A 25,026-nucleotide genomic window follows, 5' to 3' on the forward strand; every position below is an offset into this window, starting at 1 on the left:
GGTTGAAGTGGTCTTCTCTTATTTTTTCCCTTAGGTTTTAAACAAAAGTAAATATACATAGGGTAAAAAATTTAAATGGTACAGAAAGATCTAAAATAATCAGTAAATACCCTTTTCTCTCATAACCTAGAAAATCTGGTGTCTTCCAAATCATCAGGCGTATGAATAATTTGCAAAGTGAAGTCAAACTTGGAGTCTCTTCATCAGAAAATGATTCTCGGGACTTTTGGAATGTGTTGATTCTGTCATGCATTACCTCTGTTACAGAGGAAAGCCATGCAGTCGTCGTCTTCTTAAAAAAAAACCTAATTACAAAAGCAACGCACACGCTCTGCTCAGAGACAGCAAGTCCAGGCAGCACCTTCTACTCCGTGGATCTGGCCCCAGTGACGGGCAGAGTCCCTGGTATCAGCCAGAGTCACGGGCGGCAGGAGCTCAGCCGAGCCCTTTCTGGATGCCTGGGATCCTCCTGGCCAGCGGCACATCCTTGGAGAAGAGTGACACGGCCGGCATGTAAGGAGAGGAGATCGGCATATCCTCAAAGACATGAACTAGAAACGCTTCTGCTGCCCCTTGGAGGGCCAGCAGGGCCTGGGCTTGCCAACTGAAGTCCACACCACGAGTGAATTTAACACATATTTCTCTTGCCAGGCGGCAGAAGGGGGGGGTGGGGTGGTTCTTCCTTCACCACAGGTGTGTGCTCTTCTGAAGAGTTCGGATCGCCTTCAGAACCCGATGCCTCCGGCGAGCAAGTTGACGGGAGGAAGTGCCTAAGGATGGGCCCGGCCAGGGGGCGGCGGGAGCCGGGCTTGCGGCGCGCCTCCTTGGGGCTTCGGGCCTGCGGATCCGGCGGCGCGGGCCCATGGTTGGCGCTCGGGGTTGCGGACCGCGGCTCCTTCTCGGCCTTCCGGGTCCAGAGGCAGAGGCTGGCGTCCAGGGTCAAAAACAGTTTTTAAGGAAAAGCTACAACAGTTTTAGAAATAAGCGAAATTAGCCTTAGTCTCCTTTTAATATTCCCATATTTTTATTGCATAATAAGGGCTAGCTTTTATTGAGTGCTTATTATTTCCCGCACACTGTGCTAAGTACTTTTTACATGGATCGTCTAATTTAATTCTCACAATCCTGTGAGATAGAATATTAGTATTGAAGTTATTTTGGTTGGATCCATTTTCTTCTTCATGAAATAACCAACTTTATTACAGAATTATAAATCTTGGGTGACCATTATATACATGCTGTGGCAGCCTTTTACTAAAACTGATCAAAATGGATGTGGACTAAGAATATTTTAAGTCATATGAAAGCTTGCTAACTAATCTTGGCTCTGCCACAGCTGTGGTACCATTATGTTTGACCCCTTCCATCCAGGCTTCCAGGCATTTCAGTTATGAATAATTCATATGGGCAAGACGAAATTTTAGGTATTGAGGGATTTTAAAAAGATAAATATATATATATGATAGGGTGTCTGCTTGTAAGGAGTACTGTTATCTAGTTGGGTAAAGAAGACATGCTTGTGAAAGAAAAGCTCATGATTTTAAGACAAAATTGTGTCGAAACATATAGAACAGGAGTCTGCAAACAACAGCCTATGGGCCATATTGAGGCCACTGCCTGTTTTTGTATAGCTAAGGATGTTTTTTATATTTTAAAAATTGTAAAACAAAACAAAAATCAAGAAAAGAATATGCATCAGAGACTCTGTGGCCCGTACGAAGCCTAAAACATTTACTCTCTGGCACTTGACAGGAAAAGTTTGCCAACTTCTGCTATCCAAGGTGAGCACCATTAGGAGACCGTGTCTAAAGGGATAGCAGCATTCGTAACGTAAACCGTTTTCCCCACCACGCGGCAACTTGCTGTGTATCCTCTACAACACCCATGATGGGGCCAAACATACAGCAGGCAGATCATAGTGAAGGAAATGTGTTGACTTGAATTAAATTTGTTGTTTGCAGTTGTCTAGACTTGGAGCAGTGTTGTCTTAAGGTCCTGGAGCCTGAAGGCAGCCCGAGCCTGTGTTTACTGAAGCTGCTGGGTGAGAAAGGCTGTACGGTCGTGGAGCTGAGCGACTTCCTGCAGACTATGGAGCACACTGAGGTCCTTCAGCTCCTCAGCCCCCCAGGTACGTGCTTCCCGGGGGCACGTTCTCCAGGGGTTCATGGAGACAGACTCAGAGGAAGATATCTCATTTGACCAAATGAATTGTGTTAGATATTTTTGAAACATGTAAATATATGGAGCCTCATTTTCCCCCCCAGGTTGAGACTAAAGAACACATAAAAAGCAAATACAGTGCATAAACATTTGTTGGATTGTTTTTCCAAAAAAACAGCTATAGAAGACATTTTCGGGACAATTGGAATAACTTGAGTATAACCTGCATATTAGACATTAGGGAACTACCATGTGACGATGGTGCTGTACTTCTATAGAAGAATGTCTTTATTCCAAGGAGGTGCATGTGAAAGTGTTGAGGGGAAAGGTTTCTATAACTTATGTTAAAATAGTGCAGCCAAGAAAGTAAATACACACATTTATTTATATGTCTGTATGTGAATGAGAGAAAGTGTAACAAATGTTTATTGTTGAAGTTTTTTGCCAACATGGTGCTTTTGAAATGTTGAGTAACTCAACCACATGATTTTTTTTTTCCATTGAGTGAGGTTGCTCACTTCCAAGGTCAGATTTTTTTTTTTAATTTTTATTTATTTATTTATGGCTGTGTTGGGTCTTCGTTTCTGTGCTAGGGCTAGTTGCGGCAAGTGGGGGCCACTCCTCATCGCGGTGCGCGGGCCTCTCACTATCACAGCCTCTCTTGTTGCGGAGCACAGGCTCCAGACGCGCAGGCTCAGTAATTGTGGCTCACGGGGCCAGCCGCCCCGCAGCATGTGGGATCCTGCCAGACCAGGGCTCGAACCCGTGTTCCCTGCATTGGCAGGCAGATTCTCAACCACTGCACCACCAGGGAAGCCCCCCCAAGGTCAGATTTGAGGAATAGGAAACAGCCCCTCCTTTCCATAGCTGTGGATGGAGTTGGTCAGTTACCATGACGTCAGCAGGAGGGACCATGTCATCCAAGTCACGTGATGGCAGCGGCGCTGCAGACCTTCTTTCTTGGGGGCTTGGGGAATTAGAGACACGTGTTGTAGTGGTGTACTGACAAGTACACGTAGCAGAAACCCCAACTCAAGTTGGTGTAATAAAGGGAGCATGCTGGTTCCAACAGAAAAGTCTTGAAGCAGGTTGGGCTTCGAGGAAGGCAGGGGGCAGCCCTATTTCCAAGGAGTTGGATTTTGTCTTTGCTCTTCCTTTCTTGTCATTGGCTTCCTCCCAAGGCTGACCTTCTACCTAGTCATAGGATGTCTACTAGCTGTTCCTTGCATTAATCTTTGTCCCAGCAAAAATTGTAGGATTCCCTAATAAACTAACTAATTTTGGCCACGTGCCTATCCCTGTACCTGTCACCAGCCAGGGAGTTGGAATGTGCCAGTTCCCCTGGCTTAGAGCCAGGAGTGGAGTGGGTTCAGTTAGCTTTCCAGAAACCTCATGGATCGCCAAACAAAATTGGATGCTGGGCGTGGGGGGGGGAGCAACTGAAAAGTCTGCTACAAATGGAAGGGACCCTGGATTGTGAGCCAGGAAACCTGGACTCTCAGGTCATCTCTGGCTTTACCAGGCCTAGTGCAGATGATGAAATAGGTCCTCTATAAACGCCTCTCTTGTGTTACCCACTGTATCTGATGCTTGACAAATGTTTCTCAGTGCCTCTTCATACAAGAGGCCTGGGGTAATGCAGATCCCATCTAGATGCAATTGCTTTCTGTCACCAAACAGTAAATTATTTCTTCAGGTGACATTTATTAATTTTTGTGTCCCCAGTGTCTCAAAAGTACCCAGGAGTTGTGGCAATTGAAATCTGCCAGTCTAGGGCTCTCAGCCACTAAGTCCTCAGACTTTATAGACTTACCGGGGCCTCTGAAAACTTAAGGAACCTCTTTGGGAATTAACTATAACTTTAAGATCTCATTATGTTTTTCAATAATTGCACTTAATTACTCCACCGTTGTTGCCAAGTCTGTAAAGTGAGAGTCAGTGTTCTCTACCTCTCAGACTCGGAGGAGCTGCTGAGATGATGCTGTGTTGAGTTGCATCTAGGTGACCATGGAGGCTGCACACACATCTCATGATCTGTGGTGTGATCACTGGCCTGAGATCAAAGGTTTCCATGTTTTCAAAGTTTCCCATGTATGAAACTGAGCGTGACTGAAATTGAGTCACATGTTTGTGTGTAATGATGTGCCTGAAATTTTTAGCAGTATTTTCTATTTTGATGTGATAGGCCAGCAGCGAATACAGTGCCATCCTAATAAACATCAGTCATCTTCTTTGGAAAATCTGTTTCTGCTCTTTGTGTTTCTCTACAAATAGTAGGATCAGCGCTTTACCATCAGTGTTCCCCTGTGCAGATCATTCTGATATCTTTTTCATTTATCCCCTGGGACTCTTTCATATTTGAGGGGAGAATAGGAAAAAGACAGCAGTTTCTACATGACCACTTATGCACTATTTCTGTCAAGTTTTATGTCATATTAGCCATATAGTATTCATTAACTATATAGTATTCATTAGAAATCAGTTGTTACTTGAATGTTAATTATTGATTTAAGAGGAAATATTTGGGGATCTAATAAAACTCAGTAATTTACAGTTAGCTTTCTACCTGAATCTTACTTGGATAATCTAAAACTTACTGTATTTACATACATTAGAATATAGAAATATAAGAATTTGAGAATAATTTTTATATTTCAATAAAAACATTGAGGATAAAAACTATTGTAATTATATTAAGAATGCAAGCTCTGATAGAATCAACTTAATCTGGGATTTTTCTCATTCAGTCAATATTACTGTATTCTAATACTTCTGCTATTCCAGGCATTGTGCTTGGTACTATGAATTAAAACAATAGTTCTTGCATGTTCAAAATTCATCGTCTAGTAGGAGAGACAAACATGTAACTCATCACATCCAGTACAATCATAAAAACAAGTATATATTAAATCTCCAGTTTTTCCTTTTCAGTGTATTCCTGAATCTTGGTAAAAATACAAAGTAGGAATAATCTAACGTTTTCTCTCTTTTTTTTTTTTTTTTTGGTAGTGCAGTTTCATAAGAAGACATTAGTTCTTATTCCACAAAGAGCCTGATGACTTTTATCTGATTGTCATTATAGAGAGCTCTGGTTTTGGGTGACTAAGATGCTGTGAACCTCTGAACAGGTCTTTCAGGCCTAAATACAAGAAGAAGGGGAAACTTCAGGTTTATTTTAGTCTGATTTTGTCATATTCCATCCCAGTTGTTTGTGGGATGACAGCCAGAGGTGGCCATAGAAGATGGTTGCGGTACCAAGTTTCTTGGATGTCTTTGCTTTGGTGGCTCAGAGGTAGCTGGGGAGGGTTCCCCCATCTCTAACTGGAATACCTGCCTTGATTAGGAGCCAGCTTCAGTGGTCCCTCACTTAGCATGAGGTCTAAGCCAAGGGTAACTCACCCCCAAATTCTTGTGCTCCATGGGCTCTGACACCTAATGTATTTTTCAAAAGGTTGTGGTTTACTCTCTTCTGCTTTCCCTCCGATTGGGCTTTTCCATAGCACATGGGTTGGCCAGCTTGCCTCTCAGACTGGTCTTGCCTGCCCTTTGTTAGAGAAATGGCTTATAATTTTTATGTATGGATGGTGTCCATCTGCATTTTCCAGCTCTGACTCATTGTTTCCCTATTTTTATTCCTTTGGTCATTTCAGTGGGAACTGAAGAGTGGCGGGGTGTTAAATGAATTTGCTGAAATTGTTTTGAACCAGAGGTCTGTAATGATTTTTTTAGACCTTTATTTATTTTTTTATTTAAGGGTCAAAGACTCTGATCTCAAAGCAACCAAAATTGGCATCTGTAACCTTGGCAAATACAGATAAACTTAGATGTGCCATTTGAGATGTTTTTGTTTTGAGTGAAACCATTTGAGTGCAGATGTATAAGCGCCATCAATTAGAGTTTTGTTCAAGAGAAACCATTTGAGTGCTGACTAGTAGGCTCTATCAACTAGAGTCCTGCACATCACGAGATTGGTTGCCAAGGAAGCCGTGCTCTGACCTGGAATTGGCTAAGCAGAGCTAGACAGTGGGGGACGTTTAGAGGGAATTAACACGTTACACGTGGGTTTCATTCGATGGATCCCAAGGTTCTTTCTGCTCCAGTTTTGTGGTGCTGCCGTTTTATTTCATTCTTGTATGAAAGGAACTTTGCTGCACATACATTTCAGAAGTGCTGGCAGAGTCGTGTGATTTCACTGACATATTTTCCATTTTTCCCCACCCCTTTTTCATATCAATTCATTTTTCTTCTTTAATTCCTTGTACAATACTCATTGTTATGTTTCTGGTACCAATTTTTTATTACTTTTATTGTCTCTAAGACAAGAGCAAAGATAGTTGAATATTATTCTTTCGTTTCCAGGATACCTTTACTTCACATTTTGTCTTCGCAATTCTGTGAAAGCCCAGAACAGTACTATTAGGAACATTTAAATTTTATTTTATTTCTTATTTTATTTTTATTTTTTTAACATCTTTATTGGAATATAATTGCTTTACAATGGTGTGTTAGTTTCTGCTGTATAACAAAGTGAATCAGTTATACATATACATATATCCCCATATCTCCTCCCTCTTGCGTCTCCCTCCCACCCTCCCTATCCCACCCCTCTAGGTGGTCACAAAGCACCGAGCCGATCTCCCTGTGCTATGCAGCTGCTTCCCACTAGCTATCTGTTTGACATTTGGTAGTGTATATATGTCCATGCCACTCTCTCACTTTGTCACAGCTTACCCTTCCCCCTCCCTGTGTCCTCAAGTTCATTCTCTACGTCTGAGTCTTTATTCCTGTCTTGCCCCTAGGTTTTTTGGGTTTTTTTTTTCTTTAGCTTCCATATATATGTGTTAACATACGGTGTTTGTTTTTCTCTTTCTGACTTACTTCCCTCTGTATGACAGTCTCTAGGTCCATCCACCTCACTACAAATAACTCAATTTCGTTTCTTTTTATGGTTGAGTAATATTCCATTATATATATATGTGCCACATCTTCTTTATCCATTCATCTGTCGATGGACACTTAGGTTGCTTCCATGTTCTGTACATTTAAATTTTAAATGTGAGCACACATTTATGTGGAAAAAGAGATTACCAGAAGTTATCATTTGGCCAAAATCACAGTTGGTTATTGACAAAAGTAGTATTAGAACCCGGGTCTCCTGACCCTGACCTGAACTCAATGTCATTTCCATAATACTAGGAAGTCTCTGGGATTGTTTGGGAGACTTGGCTATGGATTATTACCTCAATTCTCTCTTTGACCCACAGACTTCGATTTTTTTCTTCTTTTGCCAAATTAAAAAGTGCTCAACTACTAGATCTGATTTAGAAGGGACTCCTCTTGTTCCATGAACAACAGAAATTCCTGAAAGCAAAATATTAAGAAGTGAAAAGAGGCAAAGATTGTATAAATGGGAATAAGATGAAAGAAGAAGAAGAGAGCTAGAAAGGGAGTGGTGGTGAGGGCTGGAAGGATGGGTTTCCACGCCAAAGTGTTAAAGGGAGTTGTCGATGATGTAGAGGGTGAGAGGTGTGATGTAGGAGACCAGGTGTAGCCACAGTAGATGCAAATGTAAATTGACCTGTAAGAGGAAAGTACACAACCAGTATACTGGTTCTGTAATGGGGGGAAGTTGTTAGAGGAAGAGGAATGGTATTTATTCTGGGACTCTCTGGGGTGCTTTTCAGTAATAGTTTTGAAATGTTCAGAATAACGTTAAGGGAGAGTTTTAGATGGAAGATGATAGAAAAAGTTTTTTGGTTCATGGCCTCTGAAAACAGACGCACTGTAACGTCCACAATAGATCTGTTCCTGGAAAAGCTGTGAATTACTTCGATAGTAACTGCATTGTAAGAGAGAACAACTCAAAGGGAACCTATGATGAATCCTTTTGTCAGGTCAAGAATCACCCTAATTTATCTGTTTAGTGAGTCCAGCAGGGGTTTTAGTTTTATTGTGTAATATCTTGAGCCGGTTGCTCTACACAGGTGTACACGTGTTGAAAGCACAATCCCCATGTTCCATCAGACCCAGTCAGATTCTCTCCGGCTTACAGGAAATCAAGTAACCTCTTTGACTTCTTTGCAGATGTTATCTGAAAATAGGCTTGTTTGCCAGGAAGCTGTACATTCACCCTTTAAAATAGAACTTTCGTCTGCCTTGGTACACCGTCCAGAGCTCTGTGTCATCTTCCCTCCTTACTTTGTTCAGCACGTTCTGACTAGTGGGCGCTGCGCGAGGGTGGTTAGAGGTGACCGTGGTTCCCTGTCGCACACGAGACAGGGTGGAAAGAAATATGTGTGGTTAAAACATGGGAGGTGTTGTGACTTTCCTCTGTGGTACTCACCAGGGCGGGTTCCAAATCACACTGTGCCTTTCAATTCTCAGTCTCTGAAGCAGTAAATAATAAAGACATGTGTTTGCTTGCTTCTTGAAGACTTAGACTACTAAAATTGTTGGTACAGGACAGATGTATCTACTGTGAGTTTGAATGGCTGTTAAAAATCATTTAGTCCAGGGCTTCCCTGGTGGCTCAGTGGCTGAGAATCTGCCTGCCGATGCAGGGTACGCGGGTTCGTGCCCCGGTCCGGGAGGATCCCACATGCCGCGGAGCGGCTGGGCCCGTGAGCCATGGCTGCTGAGCCTGCGCGTCCGGAGCCTGTGCTCCTCAACGGGAGGGGCCACAGCAGTGAGAGGCCCACGTACCGCAAAAAAAAAATAATAATAATAATAATAATTTAGTCTTGGGCTTCCCTGGTGGCGCAGTGGTTGGGAGTCCGCCTGCCGATGCAGGGGACGCGGGTTCGTGCCCCGGTCCGGGAAGATCCCACGTGCCGCGGAGCGGCTGGGCCCGTGAGCCATGGCTGCTGAGCCTGCGCGTCCGGAGCCTGTGCTCCGCAACGGGAGAGGCCACAGCAGTGAGAGGCCCGTGTACCGCAAAAAAAAAAAAAAAAAATCATTTAGTCTTGTCTCCCACAAAGGAAGCTTTTAGAACATCCTGGTCACATGGGCGCCTTCCTCTGAAGTCATTCATTTCTTTGTAAGACCCTCTAGAGAGAAAGCCTTTCAGTTTCCTTCATTCTCATCTCTTGTCTCTTTGTGTAATAGCAGAGAATCTTTGCCACAGTAAATTTTTAAGCACTGCCATGGCACAAGACACTGCACTGTGCCTGTCACCCTCCTTCCAGTGAGAGGCTGCCTGTGGCAGAAGATGGGATTAGCATGGGAGATGCATTAAGAACCATCAGAAAATGATAACTGTGTGAGGTGATGGATGTGTTAATTAACTTGATTGTGAGAACCATTTCACAAACGTATACCTATACTGAATCATCATGTTGTGCACCCTTAAATGTATGCAGTTTTTATTTGTCACTTATACCTCAGTAAAGGTGGAAGGAAAAAAAAAATCACTGGGATAACCCAAGGCTTAAAAGGGTTTTAAAGCCCAAGCAAACTTAGCTTTGCATCCTGGTTCTGCTATTTTACAATGAGAAAAAAAAGGGATCTCAGAGAAGTTAATAATTTACACAGGGTAATTTGGATGACTTTCTGCAAATGATGTAAGTTCATTTTCCTCATTGTAACATAGATCTAGTTAATATCTAACTCACATGATTATTTTGAAAGTTAGAGATCAAAGTGCTGGGCATATGTAAAGCAGCCAGTAAATTGCCATTATAGTCATTTTTGTTATTATTATACACATTCGTTCAACAAATATGTGTGGAACACCCACCGTTTCACATATGCCAGGCACTATTCTGGCGTCTGGTAAACTGGTGGCTAAGACAAGAGCTTCTGTTTTAGTAGGTGAGACAGATAATAAGAAACGGGACTTCGGGTGATGAGGGCAGTGAAGCCCACAAAGTGGGACGAGTATAATGCTGGGTGGGAGGGGGGGAGGTAGCTCATGTTTCCTGGACCAGCTGGAGACCTGGATGATGAGAGAGTCTGTCATGAAACAATGGGGGTTAGGGGGGAATCCAGCAGAGGACCAGCAGGTGGTGGAAAGGCAGGAAAGAGCTCGTCTTCCGGAGGAAAGAGGCCCTCCTCGGCTGGAGCCTGGTGGGCACGAGGGCCTCGTGGGCCGTGTAAGGAGCTTGGGGTTTATTCTAAATCCAGTGGGAGGTCAGTAAGGGGTTTTGTCAGAGGAGTGATATGGATTAATTATGTTTTAAAAAGACATTGGGCTGCTGGTTGGAAGTAAGGAAAGAAAGTTCGCAGGCTGTGATAATAGTTCAGTTCAGGAGGGGATGGCGGCTTGGATTAAGCTCGTGGCGTTGAAGATGGTGAGACGTGGAAAAGCTTAAGCGACAGGCCTTGCAGCTGAATTACACGTGGGGAAGGAGGATGTGGGCAGGAGGGGTTTGGGGGCGCTGCTAAGTTTCCGTCCTGAGTAACTGGATGCTTGGGGCGAGGCCGGAGCCTGGTTTATCGTCCCTGAGATGGACGAGACTGGGGGATCTCGCGGAGGAGAGGAGGGATTGGGGACGTTACATTCCAGATGGCTTTAAGACATCCAATTTTAAAGCCAATATACCACAGCGCCTGTATTTTTCAGATTTATACTTGTTCCCTTCTGTTGTTGTTGCAGCTTTTTTTCCTCTCTTATCACAACTAAACTTTGAAAATCAGAATCTTTGTACCTTAAAGTTGTGATGTACGTCTCTCCTGGCAGATGAATGGTATATGAGGGCATTAAAATACAGTGCTGTGAATTTTCTGGCTTAAGTAAGAGTGTCATCCCATTTTCTGACTTCAACATGTACTTTCTGACCAACATGGATTACAGAATTCAGAAAAACTGTTACTTCAGCCATCCTTTGCTCACTTGGCATCCACATAAAGGATGAATGGATATGAAAGCTTTTCCTTGGCAAGATTTTTAAATTCTTTTTTGAGAGGCTCTACTATATTTACTAAAGATTTTCCAGGGTGTCTCCAGACCTTCAAATGTAATAAGTATGCAATGAATATTTACTCATTTTGGATTTTGGTTTTATTTGGTATCTTTCCTGCATGGATTTCACATGCCTATTTTACCTTACGTACTATTTTGTCCCTAGAAAGTTTAGTACCTTTCAGGTATTAAGGTTGTTGTTATTTAGACTGTCTCCTCTTCAGTGGTAATCTTGTGTTCCTTTGGATTGATGGGTTGTAGAAGAAAAAGATACGAGGTCATGTTCAGGATACATGAGGAACAAAATAAAAATAGGCATGGGAAATTAAGTTTTATAAGTGTTAATGATGCTTTCTCCTTTCTGAAAGCCAACTAACCCAGGTTTATGTATTAAAACCTTGGCAAATGTAAAATTTCCTAGCTTTGTTTCCTTTTGTGTCAGTTATCTATTGCTGCATAACAAATTATACCAAAACCAAAAATTTTAAAAACAGCATCTGTTTATTATCTCAGAGTTTCCGAGGCTAGGCATCCAGGAGGGGTGGAGCTGCGTGGTTTGGGCTCAGGGTCTCTCACGAGGTGACAGTCCAGCTGTCGGCCAGGGCTGCAGCCATCTGAAGGTCTGAGTGGGGCTGGGAAATCCTCTTCTCAGATGGTTCATGCACACGGCTGTTGGCAGGAGGCCCAAGTTGCTTTCCTTACCGCTTGGGCCTCTCTGCAGAGCTGCCCAAGCGTCCCCATGACAGAGGGAGTGATTGAGAGAGAGGGAGGAGGGAGGGGGCAGGGATTCCATTATTGACTCCAGGATCTTTGACAGGAAGCTCCTGTCAAAAGTTTTCCAAGTTCTGATGCTGGTAGTCATTTCTCAGATGAGAACTGTTTGCATCACATGTATCAAATTTACATCCTGCTGTTCTGTTTCTGTACCTTTCTGCTTACAGAACAGTTTTATTTTAATGCTAAATCACAGCATTGACATCATATGCCCTTTCTTTTTTAATATTTATTTATTTAGGCTGTGCCAGGTCTTTTTTATTTGTTTATTTGTTTTGTTTTTATTTTTGGCCGTGTTGGGTCTTCACTGCTGCGCACGGGCTTTCTCTAGTTGCGGCGAGCAGGGGCTACTCTTTGTTGCGGTGCACAGGCTTCTCATTGTCGTGGCTTTTCTTGTTGTGGAGCACGGGCTCTGGGCGCACAGCCTTCGGTAGTTGTGGCACGTGGGCTCAGTAGTTGTGGCTCGCGGGCTCTAGAGCACAGGCTCAGCAGTTGTGGCACACAGGCTTAGTTGCTCTGCGGCATGTGGGATCTTCCCTGACCAGGGCTCGAACCCGTGTCCCCTGCATTGGCAGGCGGATTCTTAACCACTGCGCCACCAAGGAAGCCCCATGCACCAGGTCTTAATTACCACACGCAGGCTCTTAGTTGTGGCAGGCAGGATCTAGTTCCCTGACCAGGGATCGAACCCAGGCCCCCTGCATTGGGAGCACAGAGTCTCACCCACTGGGCCACCAGGGAAGTCCCTCATATGTCTTTTGAAGACATTTAAGTGGTATTTAAACTCACACTTGTCTTACTAACAGCGCACCTAACTCAGTTGAAGTGCTGACCAGATAAGCCTTTATGACTAAGTATTCCTAGAGCTGGCACAGAGAAAGCATCGTGACTGCTGTATGCAGACAGCTATGATAAGGCTCATCCTGATTTCAGAGGTGTTAGAATGTGGAAAAAATGTTTCTCAGAATTGAAGAAATATGGCAAACAATTTTTTCCCCCAATCGTGGGGAAGTACAGTAGATCAAAGTCTTCTGCAGGTGAGTTCCTTTCCTCCAGGTTTTACAGAGCCTGGAACTCACAAACTCATCATCTGATGGAGAAGATGTGAATGTGTGATTTATAACCAGGATGAATATGCAGGTTATTTCCAAAATATTTCTTCTTTTGGTTTCAGAAACATAAACAAGGAAAACCCCTCTTCTCTGACTTTATATAACTTTTTTTTTTTTTTTAAGGAATAAAGATCACTGTAAACCCAGAATCCAAGGCAGTCTTGGCTGGACAGTTTGTGAAGCTGTGTTGCCGGGCAACTGGGCATCCTTTTGTACAATATCAATGGTTCAAAATGAATAAAGAGGTAATTTTTTAATGTCTTTTAAATGTCTTTTAATTCCTCTGTCATGAGAAGAGAGAAAGATAGAAAATTAATTAGCCTGTTGTCTTCAGTGTGTTTTTAGGAATTTTGTTAGAGGGATATGATAGGTCCTTGTTAAAGAATCTGTGTTATTACTGAAGTGTTTATTCAGTAATCATTACTTTGGTAAGCAGTAATAAAATCAGTTCTCTATTCTGAAACTTGTGGAAAATCAGGAGTACTTGGGGCAACAATGTTAACAAACATGAAACATCACCAGTACATTCTAAAATATCTATACAAAATTCTTTACAACAGATTATGTTCCAGTCTAAATCTTTAGAAGATTTTCAAAGCAACATGGAAGGCAATATTATTTTAAGCATTCACCATAACTGTATTATATCAAAAGATTTAGGCTCTTATGGTAGATTCTGAAGTAAAATTCAGGTCGGTAGAAAGGGGCATTTATTCCTTTTGTGGAAGGATTGTATCCCCGTGCCACCCAACAAATAATTTAAAATTGCATATTGGAATCCTCTTGTCTTAAACATTCTTTGAGCACTCTGCTGCTGGGGATTTCTCAGTGGTCTGGCCACGTTGTGTCCCACTCCGGTGGGCTTCTCTCTTCTCCCTCATTCATCTCCCCTCACTCACTTCCCTCCTAGATGGTACCTTGAAACTCCATTATTCTTTTCAGCTTGTTAGTCACATAACTAAACTTTCTTTCCAACTCAACATTAAGACTCCATTTGCAAATCTGAAACTAAGTTCAAGAGCTGTTCCAAGATGACCATCTTTCCTTTGATGGGATCACCCTGTGCCTTAGAAGAAACGTGTGGATTTGTACAATTTTTCATTTCCGTCCCTCACACACAGGTGATGTAAGGCAGACGTGAACTGCAGTAACAGGACTGCACTGGCACCAGACAGGCCTGTGTTGGATCCTTGACTGTTAGTAGCGACTCGAATTCCTATCGTCAGGGGTTGAGAGAACTTAATTGATGGGATAGTTTATGTGCCAAGGCTCCCGAGAGATGGTCACTAAAGTTATTTTCTCAATTGCAAAGTGGCTTTCATTTTAATAAACACCTTTTGAGGAAGAAATCATGGACAAAACTTACTCTATTAAGTATATCATTTGTGAACTATGTCCTGACTTGAGAAGGGAAGGAATGTAGAGGGTGAGCAGTGCATCGTAGATTTGAAGAGTTGCAACGGATTTTAAAGCCCTTATCAGTCGAGTTTTGTCAAACCACACTTAGGTTCATAGTCTATTTCAGGAGATATTCATTTAACGACTACTTGTTGGACACCTGTTTTGTGCCAGGCCGGGTTCTAAGGCCAGGATGGTGAAGCACCGACACACAGGGGCCCTGCCAGCTCCACTGGGGAAAGACAGTGAGCAAATAAGATAACTCTGTGAGTTAAGAGCTGTGAGAAAATAAACAGGGTGATACAAAGGGAGAAGCCACTAAAGGTCTTAAGTAGGAGAAGTAACATGTTAGAATTTTTGTTTTTAAAACACCAACTTGCTGCTTGAAGGGAAGCAAGAGCAAAGCAAGAAGCCCAGTTATCTAATGCCTACACTGGACTAGAAATAATGGTAGTGTGGATTAGGACATGGCAGTGGAGATGGATCAAAGTGGGTAAGTCACTTTATTTTAGAGGTAGAGTTCATCAAACCCGACAGATTAAATGTGGAGCCTGAGGAAAAAGGAAGAGAGCTCAAGGATGACCCTAGATTTTCTACTTAAGCATCTGGGGACCTGTTATTTACTGAGGTATTAAGAGACTGGGAGAGGAAGAGATTAAGGGCAAAAACTCAAGAGTTTGGTTTTAGACATGTTAAGTTTGAAGTGCCTATTGGATGTCTAAATGCATCTAAGTCAGCTTGGATACCTCGGGAGACAACACTGAAAGTTTGTTGGGACTTCCCTGGCAGTCTAGTGGTTCGGACTCCACGCTTCTGCTGCAGGGGGCACAGGTTTGATCCCTGGTCAGGGAACTAAGATCCCACATGCCGTGCAGCACAGCCAAAATAAATAAATACATAGATAAATGTGTTTAAAAAAAAAAAAGAAAAAGAAGAAAGTTTGTGTAGTGGAGGAGGAACCAGTAGAGAGGCTAAGAAGAATTTGCAAGATAAGATGAAAACCAGGAGAGAATGGTATGAAGCCCTTGGGAAAGTATTTCAAGAAGAAAGGGGTGGTCGGCATTTTCAGTGCTGCTGAGAGGTATGTGGGTCAAGCGGGGGGTATACTTGGGATTGTTTTGTTTAAGATATAAAGGTACTAGAGTATGTTTTGGGAAGTGATACAATAAAAGAGAGAAATAGATGCTAAAGCAGAGAGAAAATTGCAGGAGCAAAGTCAGAGAGGATGACGGGATTGTTGGAGAGGAAAAAACCTTTCTCCCACCCTCTCATGCTCAGTCCCTGGGGGCCTGTGAATTAACTGGAAAAATACAGATTAACAAGAGAAGTTTATTCATATGGGAAATTACAAAAGAAGTAGTCCTGTGATTGGTTACAGTTAGAGGAAAAAGGGAGGAAGGAGAAAAAGCCTCTCTGGGAAGAACAAATGTGTTTCTTTAGGAAATATATACAAAGGGGTTTCTAGGAGAATAAACAGGAGATGCGAAAGTTTGTGGCACTATTTATGCATGCAAGTACAAGCGGTCTTTCCATCTTCTTCATGGCTCTATAAAACTTCCCTGGAGAGGGGACTTATGGTAGGTTTCCTCTGGGTCTCCTTCCTAGGAATAAAAGCCACCCTGAAGAGGGAATTTATGGCAGCCTCATTTCCCAGAAGTTTCTGCTTTTAGTCAGATAAGGAAAGCTCTGATAAGGCTTCTTTCTGCATCTGCTGAATCCTAAACATCTTCAGCTTGAACTAATTTGCATACCAGCTTTGGGGTTCTGAGTGGTTAGGATCCCCATGCAACCCAAGCCCAAGTAACCTTTGTTAGGAAGACATGCTTTCCATTTTAACAGGCGGGAAGAGAGTTACAAATAAGCACAGACTAAAGTCAATGGCTGAGAGAAGTGGGATTGCAGGAGGTCTGAGGAGAGAGAAAGTACACAGGAATAGCCTAGTAGGAAAGCAAACTTAGTAGGTTCACGTGGTAGGATGGTCAGGCAGTGCTAAGGCAGCCTCCATCCCAGTTGTCAGATCTTCATCAAAATGCTCTCTCTCTGGTGCAGGTTCTGAGAGGAGAGAGAGCCGAATTCAATTGGCTGGAGTTTGGAGAGGGAGAGCTTGTTAAAGTACTTTGCAAGGGAGCCAATATATAACGAGGCAGTTGACAAAGCCCTTTGACAATATGCCAGAGTTGGGTGGTGCTGATAAATTGATGGGAGCGGCTAAGGTGAAAGAAAACTTAACGTGGTGACCAGAGCCCAGGAGTAAAAAGCTTGGGAAACCTTTGCATGGACCTTCCTTCCCATCACTGATAGGCTTCCCATAGCCCTTCTCCACCCAGACCTTGAAAGAAGCATATTGGTCACGGCATCTATCCTCTGATAGAATTTTTCAGATGAGAAAATGGGGTCTTGGGGTAAAATAACTTGCTCATATACTGACAGCTAATTTGATCAGAACAGAAATAAACAGCCAGGCCTAACTTTCTGTGATCCCTTCACTCCATCATGGGTTGGTCATGTTGTATGACTACTTAGCTCATAAACGTTACAATTCTAGATCCTTTAGATACTAATGATCAAACAATTTTAAAGGACAGATACTTTTCTGTTAGTGAGTTTGGGGAAGATACAAGGGAGAGAGCTTAACTCTCTTGTTAACAGATTTGTAGAAGACTGATTTTCTAAGACTTCAGTCCCAAGTTACTCAAAATGTTTTTTTTTAAGTAACAGATATTTTAGAACTTGGGGGAGAAAAAGATATACTTTTCAAAGTTCCAAGAACATCATACATTTTGCACAGCACGTTTTTATAAGGTATGTTTTTTTTGTTTTTTTTTTTTTTTTTTTCCTTGCTGTACGCGGGCCTCTCACCGCTGTGGCCTCTCCCGCTGCGGAGCACAGGCTCCGGACGCACAGGCCCAGCGGCCACGGCCCACGGGCCCAGCCGCTCCGCGGCACATGGGATCCCCCCAGACCGGGGCACGAACCCGTATCCCCTGCATCGGCAGGCGGACTCTCAACCACCGCGCCACCAGGGAGGCCCTATAAGGTATGTTTTGATGAGTTATTCATTTTTATCCTCTCATTGACTCTTTCACAGATTCCGAATGGAAATGCATCAGAACTTATTTTTAACACAGTGCATATAAAAGATGCAGGCTTTTATGTCTGTCGAGTTAATAATAATTTCACCTTCGAATTTAGCCAGTGGTCACAGCTGGATGTTTGTGATGTCACAGAAGTAACAGAAAGCTTCCAGAGTAAGTGATAAAGTAACTTGAATGCTGGGATGGGAACTTCCTTTTTTAAATTTTATTTTAAATGTTTACTTTTAAATAAATAATTTCAAAGTATCAAAGATAGTACTCACATATGTACTTCACCCAATATAATGTCACCAGTCGATAGTATTTTATCCCATATCCCATGTGATGTATAGATAGACAGACAAGACGGACATGCAGATGTCTTGGGCTGACATGACCTTTCTCAGTCTGGCCCTGATGCTGACCTATTCAAACTTGCCACCTTTCATGGGTCTAAATGTTGTGGTCTCTGGTTGTGGAGGAGAAGAGAAATCTAATGCCGTCTTGCTCACTTTTCAGTTCCTTTCTATACTTTTTCTCCCAAACTATTGTGTTACTTCTAAAAAATTGTGTCGTGGAATAAAGACTATCTATAGAGTTGATGTAGGCATGACAGGGCATATAGTACATCATTTGCTGCAGTGAATCATTTCATCCAACTGGTTTTCTACTTTTGCCATCCATCTTTTTAGTCCTAACTAGTATTGATCAAGGAAAAAACCCAGTGTACTCTAAAGAGTAGCCATCAGGTATTATTTTTTCACACAAACAGTCAAGAACCATATCTTTCATTTTTGCTAGACAAAAAGAATGAGGGAAACAGACTTTTTGTTGCCAATTTGTCTGTCTTCCATTCTTCTCTCAATTTAGCTTTTCCTATACCTGAATAAAGTCTCTAGAAATAGTCATGATTAATTGAGTGATTTATGTTTTCCTAGAATATTTCTGTGCATGTAATTAACTTTAATATGTTTATAAATGGAATCTTATTCATTCAACAAATATTATTGATCACCTGCAATGTGCTAGACACTGAGTTTCATTGTTACTGGATCACATTGACAAGACTTCTGTCCTCACGGCCCTTAGAGAGTAACAGATGAGCGTTCAATAGATAACGCTTAACCCATCCATATTTATTCAGTGCTAATAACAAAACTCCTAATTTTAAGAAGGCAAGTTAAATGAAACAGCAGAACGTAGAGCTTTCTGTTTTGAACAGAAACATCACTCAAGATGCTTATGTTCTTTGCTCCCACCGAAAAGACTCTGTGGCCAAACACATTTAGAAACCACTTAAACTATTTTCCCCTCTTAAATACACAATGCATACTAACACTTGGAAAACTGAGAAGTCCTGCAGTAAAGACATCTGTTTAACTTTGTTTAACCCAGAATGTTCTAAACTTATTTGTCTGCAGCATCCTTTTATCCACAGAACATCTCTTAATATTTCTAGATGTGCTACAGTTTTATGAAACATCATTTGGGAGATGCTATTGAAGACTGTAAAAAAAAAAAAAAGATGGATGAACTTGAAAACATTTTTTTAATTAAAAAAATTTTTTTAACCTAGAGATTTTATTTATGTTCCGTGATATTTTTCTTTTAATTTAAGGAAGTTTGGATGGCGTCTCTGACTCTAAGTTGCAAATCTGTATTGAACCAAAGTCCCAAAAGCTGATGCCTGGCAGCACGTTGATCCTACAGTGTGTTGCTGTTGGAAGCCCTATTCCTCACTACCAGTGGTTCAAAAATGAATCACCATTAACACATGAGACAAAAAAGCTATACATGGTAGGAAGTTGGCCTTGGGGATATTTGGGGGGTTAATATGTAAAATAAATAGTATAATTGAAAATTACAGTGAATATTAAAATTCATATTCTTTGGGGTGTTTTAATGTTTTCAGTATTTTTTCAAGTTCTTTATTATCTAATATTAATTGATTCTTATATTTGCAAAAGGGCTAGAACACCGGCCCACATGTAAGTGCTTGTATGAAAAATGTCAGACAGTATTGCATCAGACTCACCACTGTTAGATTCATTGTTATTATTTGCTTGCTAATTTTGACCTAATGAATGGAAATAATCTAGGAATGTCTGAAATGTTAGGATTTGTAGGTTTAAAAAAAAAAACTCAAAATAACTTTCTCCAAGCCACTTAAATTAAAATTGAGGAAATGTGAGAATGTTTTAATATTGATACAGGTGCCTTATGTGGATTTGGAACATCAAGGAACCTATTGGTGTCGTGTATATAATGATCGAGACAGTCAAAACAGCAAGAAAGTAGAAGTCATCGTAGGTAAGCAGTATCGCTCAGTATTCTGACAAATGGAGCCATATAAAATGAAGTGTTTGAACAGTGGAAATTCTGTTCACCCATTGAATTTAATGGTATGTTAAACAAAATATCTGCTGATGCTTAAGTAGAAATTTGAGAGCATACATACTAAACTAATCAGGATTCACATACAAAGAGCAGAAAGAACTGTAAAAAAAAGGCTATTTTGGGCCTCCCTGGTGGCGCAGTGGTTGAGAGTCCGCCTGCCGATGCAGGGGATACGGGTTCGTGCCCCGGTCTGGGAGGATCCCATATGCCGCGGAGCGGCTGGGCCCGTGAGCCATGGCCGCTGGGCCTGCGCATCCGGAGCCTGTGCTCCGCAACGGGAGAGGCCACAACAGTGAGAGGCCCGCATACCGCAAAAAGAAAAAAAGAAAAAAAAAAAAAGGCTATTTTATTGAGATCTTTTTCATAATTTTTTTACTTTTATAGTTTGTATGTTAAACATTTATGGCAAAAATGTATTCCTTAAAGCTTTAGCTAAAAAAAAAAAAAAACCCTTGATTTAGGGGAAAAAGATTTTTAATAAACCATTTTTTCAAAAAAAAATCACAGGCATATAAAGAAAAGAATGATTATTAATCAACAATCCCTCTATGAAGTGCATAATTTGGGGGTGTGTTCTGGTTAAGCTTAGTGCATTTGGTTATGTTGTCAGTAGGAGGAGATATTGATGCATATGTTGGTTTGTCAACATATTTCTCTGCTATTTATCTCTGCTTGATGGCTGCCCTTCCTAAGATCATGAATTACAACATATTCACATTTGTTTTCTCTGAAACAAGGAAGAACAGATGAGGCAGTGGAGTGCACTGAAGGTAGTGTAATCCTTTGGTTTGAAACCAAATATCCCGCATGCTGGCTCCTCTTGGGATTGGTGGAGTGCCCTGGTTTATTGAGTGCAGTGATGGAAAAAATACTAGCTATAAGAAAAAATTTTGATAGAAGGATACTGTATCTTAGTCTTTGAGGGTTAATAAATTACCAGAGACACTATTAAACTGACATTAATTAAAACAACTAATTTTAAATTGATTTTCTGTTGCATATAAAAATAAAGTTCCTGGGACTTCCCTGACGGTCCAGTGGTTAAGACTCTGCGCTTCCACTGCAGGGGGTGTAGGTGCGATCCCTGGTGAGGGAACTAAGATGCCATATGCCGCATGGTGTGGCCAAAAAATTTAAAAAATAAAGCTCCTGTACAACACCTTATGAATAGTGAACAGTTGCAATTAATTCTTAATGTTAATTATCTTCATAAAATTTGTAAAAATACATGGCTATACTGTCATGGATAGTTGTTTAGATTATTTTATCTATCCTTTAGCCATGGTAAGATGCCTCTCAAATGCAAACGTAATTTCTATAACAGTTTCAGGACAGGAGATTTATTGTTTAACGCATGCTTTAGCAAATATTAAATATCCTGTTTTAATATAAAATTTATAAGATCCATTTTTTGAAGCTACAAGGTTGAAGATTATATATTATGGTAAAAGTGACATGGTAGATTAAAGAGAACTGAAAGTTATTTTAACATAAACTTTTATCTTGTTTTAATTAACCAAAGCCTTGCACATAAGTTGTAATGAGTAAATTTTAAAACTTAAATTACCTTCCCCTAGTGTGATGTCACATTGTTTTGCAAAATTAGGTTTGTGGATAGCAAAGTATTTTTTCAATTTCTGCCTCTTTATTATAAACCCTTAGGCTCTACTTGAGCAAAGTAAAAAAATAATGTTAAATCTTATGTTTCCTGGTTTTCCTGTCCTTCATACTGCTATGGTGTCACTTTGAAATACTATAATTACTGTTTTCATCCCAGTCATAGTTGAGGACAGGAATTCTCTAGCATAAAGCAGTTCTAATCCTGTGACCTATGGGCCCTACATGAGGGAATCTATGTAAAGAAATCCTAACCAAACTCTTCTTCCTTCTCCTTTTTCACCTAATTGCATGATTTTTAAAACCTCCTAACGTTGGAGACCTCTAAGAATAAACATAAACTAGCATTGCTGTTCAGCTTCTGGGTAATGCATGTATATTAACCACCTTGCTGCTTCTTTACCTGAAAGATTCTTCCTATAATTTTTGCAGTGGCAAACACACTATTAAGTAATAACTTTCAGATAAATCTGTTCCAAACACAGATGAAAACCCAACTATGAAACTACTCGAAAAATTTCAGATGGAAAAATTAGATCCAACTCTTCTTTCTAAAAAAATCTGCAAAGTTGAGGCATTTTATAGTTGGTGGAGTGGCACATGCTAACAATGTCCCAACATACCATATCTTTTTCTTACCTGTAGAACATGATGTGATCTATTTTATGTGCTTTGTTAAAGATACTTGATCAGGAGACGGGGTAGGGGGTTGAATAGATGGAGCTCAGGGGATTTTTTTAGGGCAGTGAAAATATTCTATATGGCAGCTGTAGTGGTAAATACATATATGCAGGTTTTAAATCGTTTAGGAGGTCAGAGGAGGGGGATCCCAGGATGGAACACAGAATATGACCAAAGAATCTAAACCTATTGCAAGTGTATGAGGCAACCTCACTGATTATGGGATGGAAGAACAGGTGCTAACCTAAGTACCTGGGAATGAGTGAACACAGAAGGCAGAAGAAATCGTACAGAACCCTGTACTCTAGCTGATACCACTCTGTAGTTGATTTTATATCTCATAGAAGTTACTGCATAATATTTTATGAATAGTATAGCATTTATAATTTATTGTGAATGTTAATTTTTATCTTCACACAATTTGTAAAGGAACAATAGATGGCTATAATGTCATAGGTATTTGCTTAGATGATTTTCTTTCTGTTAGCCAGGCTCTACAGGCTAACAATTCTGAAACCACTATACCTCCAAAAACACATTCCACCAGTGTAACCAGGAGAAAAACATCAGACATATCCCGATTTACAGACATTCTACAAAATACCTCACCGATAATCCTGAAAACTGTCAGTGTTATTAAAAACAAGGAAAGTCTGAGAAACTGTCACAACAAAGAGGAGCCCAAGGAGACACAAGTAAATGTGATGTGGTGTCCCGAATGGGGTCCTGGAACATAAAAGAACATGAATGGTTCATTAATTGTGACAAATACGCCTTACTAACAACAGATGTTAAAAATAGGGAAACTAGGTATGGGTGTATGTAGAAACTCTCTGTAGTATCTTCACGATAGTTCTGTAAATCTTGAACTGTTCTAAAATTGAAAGTTTATTCTCAAAAATATCATTTGAGGTTTTTAATTAGTTTCATGAAGTGTATAGTTGAGGCCATAGACAAACCTGTCTCTTGATTGTTTTCATCCAATAATTGGCCAGAATATCTAAAACTTTGATCAAATTAAGAATGAGTCTATTTAGCTTTTTGTCATTTAATGAAAGTAGTAATAGCTCAGGAGTCCTAACTGATGTCCACAACCACATTCTCTCCTCTTCACAATTTGCATGACTTCTCCTTTATGGCATTTTAAAAGTCCTAACCTGATAAGACATTATAACGCAATTCAACAGTGCAAAAATCAACTTCTTTTGTCAGTCTTACTATCTGTGCTAAATTGGCAGCTTATTTAAAGGTTATTTAAATCTATTTAAATTATTTAAAGATTATTTAATCTATTTTCTCTTATTTTATTTTAGATGAATTAAATAATCTCGGGCATCCCGGTGAGTAATACAAACATTAAAACATTAGCTTTAGATATTTAGTTATTGAATACAGTAACTTAAAGATACTATAGATATTCTCTGTCATTGTGAATAACTCTGTATCATAAAAAGGCAGTTAAATGGGGAAATGCACGCTCTTTAATTTGAAAGACAAGAAGCAGCCTTTGAAAGAGGGACAGGGGTAACATCTCTGAACTCACCAGACCCCTGGGTCCTTGTTCAAAACTGCCCAGTCATTGAACACATCTGAGCTAGTTGGGTGGGTGTCTGTAACTGAAGTAAAATTATTGTTAGTGCTACACAGATGAGTAGTTAGTCATTGACCATTAAGAGACTGGCAGTTGGCAGGAGTATTTATCATTCTTTGGCCAGTTTTAATCAGAACAGATTTCTGAACAAGTTAAGCTAAAGGGAAGCCTTACCTGAGATGAAAGGCGTGGTAATAGTGAGGACTCCATGAAGACCGAGGACATCAGTCCAGGCTGTGAGCATTCTGAAAGGCACTGATGGAACCTGTGACTATATCTGAAAATAAAACCTCACAGGAGTACAATAAGAAGGTAGTTATATGTATCAGTTAATATATGTAGAGATCCCTCTTATTTCTTGACATGTTATTTCTCATAGTTTTAGCACCATGACTAGTTTGCTTAGTTTTCTGCCCATATTTTGTTAATAAACATCTGTTATTGTGAGTGATGATTGGGCTGTGCTGATTACACATAAGCCAGTGAGACAAACCAGAATGCCACTGTTACCCGCATATCATTCCTGCTGTGCCAGCCTCGAGCTCTGGGAAGCCCCTGTGAGACTTGCTTCAAGCACCCAAAACTAAGTGGTGTTGGAGAACCACCCTCGTCATGTGGCTAGTTGCTTCTCTTGATCTGGTTAGAAATCCCCTTTTCCTAAATTTGTCTGTTATTTCATGCCCTTCGATGAACATTATGAAAAGCTATTTCAGGAAAACTTTTGCACACCAGCACCACTAAGCTTCTAAAATTTTCCTGACCTCCTTCTTCATTATATCGTTACTCCTCAAGAATTAGAAACACCAAAAAATTTAGTTTAAAAGAATATATTTTTAGTGGACTCTCATAGCATATATATTATTAAAAATGCAAACACCCTGTCTATAGTAAAAGACACATTACTGACTGAACTCCATCTTTCCCTGCATCTCTTCCTGCGTGGTCCTTGAGAGTGGGAGGTATTTCATTTTATGTATAGTTAATGGCAAAGAGCGTGACCATGGAATGAGATTTCCTAGCTTGAAAACATTGGGCAAGTGACTCAGTCTTTCTCTGCCTCAGATTCCTTATTTGTATAGTGGAGGTAATAATAGTACATACCTCATAAATTGAGATTATTTAAATCAGTTGTATTTACAGCATGTACAACAGTCCCATGCCATCGTTCAGTAGATGTTAAATTCCAGCACCAACCGTTTTCAGATTGTAATTTCTACCTAACATGTTAAAGAGTATCACCCCAGCTGTGGTAATCAGTTACCAGAGACATTCTCCTGCCCGATTCCGACTCTTGTCCATCTAGGTACATGTTTTTAATCAAGA

The 25,026-nt window shown here is 40.8% G+C and overlaps 1 protein-coding gene and 1 pseudogene across 3 annotated transcripts in view; one reads left to right on the forward strand and one right to left on the reverse strand.

The window, feature by feature from the left end:
- Positions 1 to 25,026, forward strand: part of MALT1 (MALT1 paracaspase) — a 62,852-nt gene that overhangs the window by 8,081 nt on the left and 29,745 nt on the right. Inside the window, exons 2-8 of one of the 2 annotated variants that reach the window (XM_082641450.1) lie at positions 1,962 to 2,128; positions 13,069 to 13,190; positions 17,432 to 17,591; positions 19,036 to 19,214; positions 19,631 to 19,727; positions 20,552 to 20,584; positions 23,426 to 23,452. In XM_082641450.1, coding sequence (XP_082497576.1) covers positions 1,962 to 2,128; positions 13,069 to 13,190; positions 17,432 to 17,591; positions 19,036 to 19,214; positions 19,631 to 19,727; positions 20,552 to 20,584; positions 23,426 to 23,452 — 785 coding nt within the window. The remainder of the gene's footprint in view (positions 1 to 1,961; positions 2,129 to 13,068; positions 13,191 to 17,431; positions 17,592 to 19,035; positions 19,215 to 19,630; positions 19,728 to 20,551; positions 20,585 to 23,425; positions 23,453 to 25,026) is intronic. The other variant, XM_082641451.1, reaches the window with a different exon arrangement.
- LOC309815036 (histone H3-like centromeric protein A) lies at positions 135 to 1,275 on the reverse strand (annotated as a pseudogene). The gene has a single exon. The product of its transcript is annotated as a histone H3-like centromeric protein A (transcript).

Source organism: Mesoplodon mirus, assembly GCF_964341445.2.
Source record: "Mesoplodon mirus genome assembly, chromosome: 13".
NCBI lineage: Eukaryota > Metazoa > Chordata > Mammalia > Artiodactyla > Ziphiidae > Mesoplodon > Mesoplodon mirus.